The sequence below is a fragment of the Notechis scutatus genome, chromosome 4 (genome assembly GCF_049901735.1).
Source record: "Notechis scutatus isolate UNSWTSFEM ecotype Mainland chromosome 4, rNotScu1.2, whole genome shotgun sequence".
Classification (NCBI taxonomy): Eukaryota; Metazoa; Chordata; class Lepidosauria; order Squamata; family Elapidae; genus Notechis; species Notechis scutatus.
Window position 1 is genome coordinate 92,598,080 of NC_142012.1, and position 9,680 is coordinate 92,607,759.

Sequence of the window (9,680 nt, forward strand, 5' to 3'; positions counted from 1 at the left end):
GGCCATCTTACTTCAAACTATTTTATTTTAAAATGAGTAGGTCCACCCATCTTAAAGTTGTTAAGGTTAAGGGAACCCTGGACTAGACAACATGCTTGGGTTATGTTTCAGCTTGTGTTAAAGGCCACTGCTCAATACTGTACTAGCCCTGGACAATTTTCTTTTGCAGATCAGGATGGAAATTTGCAGAAAAGCAGAGAAGAGGACAACCTGGCTACTGTGGGGTGGGCTGGCTTACATGGCAACCCAGTTTGGAATCTTGGCTCGGCTCACCTGGTGGGAATATTCTTGGGACATTATGGAGCCAGTCACCTATTTCATCACATATGGCAGCGCCATGGCAATGTATGCATACTTCGTAGTAACGCGTCAGGTAAGGTGGGCTTTGCATTAAAATGGTGATTTCTTTGGAAAAAGGAAGTTGCATAGTTCAGTGCAATAACACATGAAGTGTTAATACCACTTTATAAAGCCTTAGAAAGACCACACTTGGAATACTGCATCCAGTTTTGGTTGCCATGATATAAAAAAGATTTTGAGATTCTAGAAAGAGTACAAGGAAGAGCAACAATGATGATTAGGGGACTGGAGGCTAAAACATGTAAGGAACGGTTGCTGGAATTGGGTATGTCTAGTCTTATGAAAAGAAGGACTAGGGGTGACATGATAGCAGTGTTCCAATATCTCAGGGGCTGCCACAAAGAAGAGGGGGTCAAACACTGAGGGCAGGACAAGAAGCAATGGATGGCAACTAATCAAAGAGAGAAGCAACCTAGAAATTTCCCGACAGTTAGAACAATTAATCAGTGGAGCAGCTTGCCTCCAGAAGTTGTAAATGCTCCAATACTGGAAGTTTTTAAGAAGAGATTGGATAACCATTTGTCTGAAGTGGTGTAGGGTTTCCTGCCTAAGCAGGGGGTTGGACTAGAAGACCTCCAAGATCCCTTCCAACTCTGTTATTCTATTCTAATTTATGTCAAGCCTGGGCAACATGACATAGATTCACTTTGGCAGAGAGATACGCACTGTGGAACTGATATGATTCGTTTTGCCAAGAAAAGCCTGAAGGACAATGGCAACTGACTTCCAAAAGTCAAATACACAGCTTCAGAGGTCCGCCTTCCAGTTTTAGATCGAAAAAGCTGCCTGCTCAGAAAATATTTGGGCAAAAGGGTAAGAGGAGCTGTTTTTCATCCTGCTGTCTTGAAGAGGTTTGAAGCGATGCTTCCAAGTTGAACTGCAACTCCTCCTCAAAATATCCTCCTTCAAAATTTGCTGAAAAAGACTCCTCTTCCACTTAAGGGACGATGATCTCAGAAAGTTAGCCCTGCAGAACAAAACCCAGAGAGGCTGCCACACAGGAAAAAATGCAAATAATCTGGCTGTTTCGCCCTTTGAAGTGGGCAGATGGGGAAAAAACGTTTTGTTCCATAAAATAGTTATGAAAGGGTGCACCCTTCTAATCTTTGTGAGAGAAAAGAATCGCTCAAAGCATTGCACAATTCTAATATGTACACATGTGTGAATTGGTTTTTAAGCTTCTAATTTTGGATTTTAGCTAATTTTCTCTGGCAGTCACCTGTATTCCCTTTGAGACTTCTGTATGGTTTTCATATTATTGCACAGAAGTTCAAAAACTCCTTTAATAGGTAAAGAATACACTGAAGCTAAAGGATGAATGTATGGGGAGTCCTCAGCTTATTACATGCCACTTTCAGACTTTTGTCTAAATTTGTAGGTTTGTTTATGTTATCTTTTAAAAATGTAGGGCAGGAACCATGTTCTCTGAGACATTACAGGGATATATTTATATTTGCATTTTGTATCTTAATCACAGTAGAATGCACATTAATGGAAAGGGTGCCTGCCTTCTGGTTCCCCTCTTACCCTGCTACTACTAGGAGTGTCCCACTGATCATTGGTTTCCTGCTGCTAAGTGAATCAGAAAGTCCTATAAAATAGCAATAGCACTTAGACCAGGGGTCTTCATACTTGACAACTTAAAGACTTGTGGACTTCAACTCTCAGAATTCCTCCTCCAGTCATGTTAGTTCAGGAATTCTAGGAGTTGAAGTCCACAAGTCTTAAACTTGCCAAGTTTGAAGAGCCTTGACTTAGACTTACATACTGCTTCACAGTGCTTTCCAGCCCTCTCTAAGCGGTTTATGGAGCCAGCCTATTACCCCACAACAGTCTGGATCCTCGTTTTACCAACCTCAGTAGGATGGAAGGTTGAGTCAACCTTGAGCCACTAAGAATTGAACTCCTGGCTGTCAGCAGAATTAGCCTGCAGTACTGCATTCTAACCACTGCGGCACCACTATCAGAATGGTATACTGGTAATCCTCGACTTACGACCAAAATTTCCATTGCTAAGACAAGGCAGTTGTTAAGTTAGTTTTGCTCCATTTTACAACCTTTCTTGCCACAATTATTATGTGAATCAGTGCAGTTGTTAAATGGGTTTTAAAGTGAACCTGGCTTCCCCATTGACTCTCCTTGTCAGAAGGTCACAAAAGGAAATCACATGACCTTGAGACCCTGCAACCGCCATCAATATAAGCCAGTTGCCAAGTATCTGGATTTGGACCCCATGACAATGGGGATGCCACAACAGTTTTTAAGTGTGAAAAAAAATAGTCATAAATTCATTTTTTAGTGCCATTTTTAACTTCGGTCACTAAATAAATGGTTCGAGCACTATCTGTATACAGTCCACTGATCAGAGCTGAAGAAGCTTCTTGGATGAGAAGGGAAACATCTTCAAAAGAAAAAAAAAAACAAGGAAGTCCAGTTGTTTCCTGAAAAAGCACCTTTGGGACAACCATGACCTGGATGACTGAGAATCTCTACAGACTTTTAGCTTTACAATTTGGGATGAACAGCCTTTGAATGGTGTGGGAGGAGGAATGGATTTCCAGAGGAAAAATTGCAGACTACAGGAACCAGGAGCATTATTCAGGTGACCCTGAGGACACAGATAAACCTCCAAGTGCTTCAATGACCCTCTAAAAGGATGCAAATGACCTGCAAGGAGTATAAATCCTTCCATTCCCCACTATCCTATCAGAGCTGAAGAAGCTTCTTGGATGAGAAGCGAAACATCTTCAAAAAAACAACGTTGCCTTCTGAAAAAGCACTTTTGGGACACATGCAGCATAATGACTCTGTAATGCCGTAAACTCTCTTCTCTTAGAGCTTATGGGTAGTTGGGCTTCTATATGCCATTCTTCTAGATACCCCTTCCATCAAGATCTGAGTGCCAGAGACAGAATGACTTTGAAAGCTAATGGAAAGCTTGCTTCTTTCTTCCCCATTTTGGCACAATTCAGGATTGCTGAATATGAAGATATGCAAAATGGCATATGGAGCCTATGTGCATCTACAGGTCCAGTAACCTGTTTGGCATTTAAGACCAAAATCATTGGCCATTAATGGAGTAGCAAGTGGTGGTAATATACTAAATATCAAATAACCATATTGTTCTAGTTCCTATCCCTTGTCCACAATAACTTACTCTGCATTATTGCACCCAAGCAGAGTTTCATATACTGCCTGCTGTTCTCCAACAAGCTAGTTAATCATTTGTTTATTTATTATAGTAATTTGTAATATATCACTCAAACTCTAGGTGGCTTAAATTACTCAACCACTGTGGAGCAAAACTAAAATTAAATTGACTAAGCTGTCAAGAATTGTTTTCGGTGGCATATTTGAAATGACACAGTGTCTGTTACATTGCTCAATTCCTGTAAGTAAGATATATCAAAAAACCTTAATATATTATTGCTATTCAGTTGATAATCAGATCTACTGAGCATCATGTGGCATATACTGTAGTTTGTTTGTATTCCATGTTAAATGAATGCAGATACAAATTAGCCCAGAGTTGAGTTTCTTGTCCTTTCAAATTGGTTATTGATATATCAGTGTTTGCGTCTTAAGGTTTTAATTTATTCTTTCATTCAATAGGAATATGTATATCCAGATGCTAGAGACAGGCAGTACTTACTATTTTTCCATAAAGGAGCCAAAAAGACACGTTTTGATCTAGAAAAATACAATCAACTCAAGGACGCTATTGCTCAGGTAATAAAAATAAATCCTTGGAGGAAATTGGGGGAAAATAGGAAATTGTCCCATTATTAGTTCTTGAAAATTCAGTAATTCTTTGATCTGCTTTCCTCATGTTTCTCTCATTTGTATTCCAAAAGACACTGTTATTTACAGCTGATTTTATAACAATATAGATTTCAACCCAGAAGAAAGTTGAAATAGCTGATTAAACCTGCAGCACATTGGAAAGATAAAGCACTACAGGTAGTTCTTGACTTATGACCACAATTGGGACTGGAACTTCCATCATTAAATGATGCAGTTATTAAGTAAGTTACGTCCAATTTGACAACTTTTATTACGGTCATTAAGCAAATCACATGGATGTTAAGCAAATCTGGATTCCCCTACTGATTTTGCTTGTTGGATACCACCCCCCTCCAAAAGGGTTGTAAATGGAGATCATGTGACTTCATAATTGTGATTCATTTATTTATTTTATCACATGACTCCCAGGATGCTGCATTGGTTATAAGTCACCTTTTCAGCGTTGTCATAACTTTGAATGGTTGTTAAAGGAATGCTCATAAAACAAGCACTATCTCTAGTGTGTTTTCCAATGTAAAATAAGCAAACATGCATTCCGAAATGTATGTTTTTGCCTGTGTATCTGAGGTCTGTTTCTTCAGGCAATTGATTATGTCTAATAATAGCAACTAAATTCCATATATTTTGTCTACCATATGAGTCAGTGTTTCTAAGGCAATAGAATATGGAGATCAAATATATAGAACAGCAATAGATAGATAGATAGATAGATAGATAGATAGATAGATAGATAGATAGATAGATAGATAGATAGAGATAGATAGATAGATAGATAGATAGATAGATAGATAGATAGATAGATAGATAGATAGATATTAGATATATGGATAGAGATATATAGATATATACGTGTTTATGTGTGTGTTATATGAAGAAAGAAGGAAAAGGAGTAGATGAAAAATTTGCAAGAGAAAAAAGTCTGTCCTTAAAGCCTCCCCATCTCTTAGAAATAATTGCTCAAAGTTGTTTTCAATGGATGGAAGCTGATTTTCATAATTACCAACTAGCCATTATTTTACCAATCCAATGACTAAAATAGCTGCATTCCATGATTTATCTGTATTACAATGCATTACATGATTGGTCCGTATTAAATTTCAAAATTGAGCCAATATGGGTTCAGTTTCATCAGATCCACCATGGTTTGTCTCTACTGAATATTTCCTTACGTAATTCACTAGTTTATTTGAAACTGGTAATGGCCATTCCTTCCTGTTGGAAATGCTAATCTTACTACCTCTGGCATTATCTCAGCTTCTGGAGAACGTTACAGACTTCGTTGATATGAAAAGTTAAGCATTCATTGGAATGCGATCTACAGGCAGTACAAGCTCACAACCTTCACTGAGCCCAAAATTTCCATTGTTAAGCCAAGACAGTTGAGTTTTGCACCATTTTATGACCTCCCTTGCCACAGTTGTTCAGTGGATCACTGAAGCTATTAAGTCAGTAACAGAGTTGTTAAGTGAATCTGGCTTCCCCATTGATGTTGCTTGTCAGAAAGTCACAAAAACCTATCACATGACCCCGGGACACTGCTATTGTCATAAATACAGGGCCGTTGCCAAACGTCAGAATTTTGATCACGTGACTCTGGGGATGCTGCAATTTACTGTAGAAAACAGTCATAAATCACCTTTTTTCCAGTGCACATACAGTCTAACATGACCATTTGTGAATGTGGCTATGTCGACTTGGAATGAGATTACCTGTAATGCAGCTACCCCCAACTTTTTCAACTTCAGGAACCGGTTATGAGGAGAGAATTTTTTCTCGGATAGGGAGAACGTTGGTTTCATGTGCTGCCAGCATCCCACATGTGTGTGGATGAGGCTTCTGTCGCTTGCGTGGCCTGCTTCGTGGCAGACTGCGAACCGCTGCTTGGTCCACAGTCCAGGAGTTGGGGGACCCCTGCTGTAATGCCATACTAGAGCAGGGGTCTTCAAACTTGTCAGCTTTAAGACTTGTGGACTTCAACTCCCAGAATTCCTCTTCCAGTCATGTTAGCCTAGGAATTCTGGGAGTTGAGGCCCACAAGTCTTAAACTTGCCAAGTTTGAAGACCCTTGCACTAGAGTATGATGGAGAGAAATGTGTTACTTATACCTGCATTTTATTGATTTTTAGGCAGAATTGGACCTTAAGAGACTTCGCGATCCCTTACAGGTACATCTACCTGTCCAACAAATCAACGATAAAGACTGATCGTCAGAGGAACCTCTGTATCTTGACAGAAGTGGCAGATCTTTTCAAGCTCTTGCCTCTTTCATTAGAAAGCACTTCAGGTGGAAGCTGGAAGGTCTTCTTGGGGTGAAGGGTTTTTAAATCATTAAAACAGAGACCTTGGCTTGGGGAGGGGGTAATGTCAAAAAATAATAATAATAATAATCAGGCACTGTGGAATGCTAAGTCTTTTCAAAGGGCTTAAAGATTGTCTCATTCAAACGTTTTTTCTTTTGGATGAAAATATATATATTATAAAGGTGGGCATTTCATGAAGAAATCGTATTGGGGACATATTTTTCCAGCTTTGCAGTGTCTGCCTCTTGAATAAGCAACAGCAGCCTGCTCAGCATTTTTTTTTAAATCTTTCAAACTATTGCACAATAATAGTGCACTAAACAAAAGAAGGAAACAATCGAGCCATTTTAAGACACCAGGACTGGTGATCCAGATTTGAAGTATCTCCATTAATATGCTACCCAAGATTGGACCCTAGTGTGTCTCTTTTTTTTTTTTTTGGTTCTTTTTTTTTTTTTTTTTTGTAAGAGCAATGCAGAATTTCTTTTTACTTCACAAAAAAACAAAACAAAACAAAAACCCACCTAAAACATTTTCCTTCCTTACTGTCAAACAGTCTCCTTATACAGAAAGATTATTGATGTTATCAGTTTTATCCGGATCACAGACTGAATAATGCTCGTTGTGAACATTTGAACATGGAAGCATCCCCACATATCTTCTTCAGCTTCACTGCCCTGATCAACTTTTACACATAAATGGTGATGTTGCATGAGAAAAAACTGTTCATATACAGTCTTAAGGGGGGAATGTTTTTTTCCCCCTACTCTTTCTCCCTCCAAATAGGGTAGTCATCCGAATTAAAGCAAATCAAAAGAGTTTGGGCCTATGGTAATGCATATATGTATGAGGTAATTTGGCTTGAGATCATGACGCTTTATGAAGTCCCTTTGAAAGAGGGTTGATTAAATATTACGTTTGCCTAGCAGAATAAAATATGTCTTGATAAGCAAAAGACTACAGTTGCACTTTGATCCACAATCCCTCCCCCCTCTTCTTTAAGTAGCTTTAAAAGTACGGGCCGGTGCTGAAGGGTCAGGGTTTCTGCACAGTAGCAGATGTAGTCCCTCGTGGGAGAAAGGCATTGACCTCCACCACCTGCTAGAAGCCCAATAATCTTGTCTGAGGAGAACGTACAACTTGTGCTAAACGGAATCCATGGCCGCCTTCGTCGTCCTGTTTGATAGATCCTGGGAAGGCAGGATAAGAGATGGAAGAAGGTCTCTAAACGCTCGTTCTCACAAAGCTTGGGATTTCCCTTCAGCTCACTCCTTTTCACTGTGTCAAGGCAAGAGGCTCCCACTTTCGGAGGAACCGTGTTTTAAAGTGTAAAATAAATATAAACCAGTCGCCAGGTGCCTTGCAAGACGGGATGGTCTCTGCTCCCTCCGCCCTCAATGGCATGTTGAGCTGAATGGATGCATGTTCCAAGGTGTTTCCCTCTTCCTACTTCTTTCCCGTCTTTCTCCTTTCAATTATAATTGTGGCAATTTTTTTTTTTAAATTTTAGAAAAATAAAAAAAACACGTTAAATTATCTGTTCATCCTCTTTGTATGCAGCGTTTTAAAAAGGAAGAACGCAAACAGTCCTGTAGCAGAATTCTCTTGAGTGTGTTTGGGGTGAGGGAGGGGGCATGGAGAAAAGACCTTAAAAAGAACAATAAAATAAAATAATGAACATGTGTACAATCCTGTATCATTTATTAAATATGTATAAAAGAGAAATGTACTTCTGGAACAATAAATAATTATTCTGTTTTTGAACTGCTGTCTTGAAATTGTGTCGTGCCCAATTCAACGGAGGGTCAAGGAATGTGTGAACTTGGGTGTAGCAAACCTCCATTCATTCTGTCTATAAACAACATTTCTTAAGCTCTTGATGTGTCTCCATGCCTCTTCATGTGTTACAAAAATGCAGCACAAAAATACTTCAATATAGAAAATTAATCCCATAAATCACGGCATATCATTTTATTTACAGACTTTTATTATGTGTTTTATCAACATTGTAGGTAGTTCCATAATGGATTTGCTTCATCTTTCTCTCTCCATCCCCCTGCCTCCTGGTTATTTAAGTATCTTTAGAAGTCATTCATATATACATGATATCTCTTTGAAGTTCTCTAAATTAAACACTTGTCATTAGGGATGCCACACCCTTGGCACACAGTTTTATTATCTAGCCAATTGTCAATCGAAGGGAAAAATCAAAGTCTTGGACATGGTGCCAGTGACATAAAGAAGCAGGCAGGCAAATTTATGGGATGGAGACATCAACAAATGATATTCCAATACTTTCTCAATTACATTATTGCAAAATGAATTGCTAGAATGATATACCAAGGAAGAAGAACGTTACCCTAGAGTTATCTATAATAGCACACTCTGTATGAGCAATTTTTAAATACCTTTTTTTAAAAGTTGATACCACTTTCATATACAACGTGTGATCGTATAGCATCTGCAGGCACTGGGGCAAAAGTGAGAGCATGAGATGAATACTGCATCCAGTTTTGGTCACCACGATATAAAAAAGATGTTGAGATTCTAGAAAGAATGCAGAGAAGAGCAACAAAGATGATTAGGGGACTAAGGGCTGAAACGTACGAAGAACGGTTGCAGGAATTCGGTATGTCTTAGTCCAGGGGCGGGATTCTACCAGTTCACACCTATTCGCTAGAACTTAAACATTCTAAGCAGTTTGGAGAACCGGTTGTTAGAATAAATTACTGGCCTAATCCTGTAAGGAAGGCAGGAAGGAAACATTCTGGTGTTGCTTACAGAAACTGCCTCTCCATTAACCCTTATTACATTCTTGGCAGGACTAGACTTCCTGTCTCTGGAACGTCTCTGGAGTTTTTTGCCCCTCCTTTGCTTGTGTGGAGTGACCATTCAAAGTTAAAATGGCACTGAAAAAAGTGATTTATGACCCTTTTTCACACTTACGACTGTTGCAGCATCCCCACAGTCATAAGAGGCCAGGCGAGGAGATGCGCGCCTCGATGTGAGTGATATTGAATTGGCCGTACCCAGCCAGTCACATGACCACCAAGCCACGCCCACAGACCCGGTTGTTAAAAAATTTGAATCCCACCCCTGTCTTAGTCTAATGAAAAGAAGGACAAGGGCAAAATAATAGCAGTGTTCCAATATCTTAAGGGACTGCCACAAAAAAGAAATGGTCAACCTGGTCTCCAGAGCACCTGAAGCCATAAC

At 39.3% G+C, this 9,680-nt stretch overlaps 1 protein-coding gene across 1 annotated transcript in view; it reads left to right on the forward strand.

Moving 5' to 3' along the window:
• Nucleotides 1-8,228, forward strand: part of MCU (mitochondrial calcium uniporter) — a 129,352-nt gene extending 121,124 nt beyond the window's left edge. The window contains exons 6-8 of the mRNA XM_026681223.2: nucleotides 170-373; nucleotides 3,973-4,089; nucleotides 6,291-8,228. Of these exons, the coding sequence (XP_026537008.2) occupies nucleotides 170-373; nucleotides 3,973-4,089; nucleotides 6,291-6,368 (399 nt within the window). The 3' untranslated portion in view covers nucleotides 6,369-8,228. The remainder of the gene's footprint in view (nucleotides 1-169; nucleotides 374-3,972; nucleotides 4,090-6,290) is intronic.
• The last annotated feature ends 1,452 nt before the right edge of the window (nucleotides 8,229-9,680 follow it).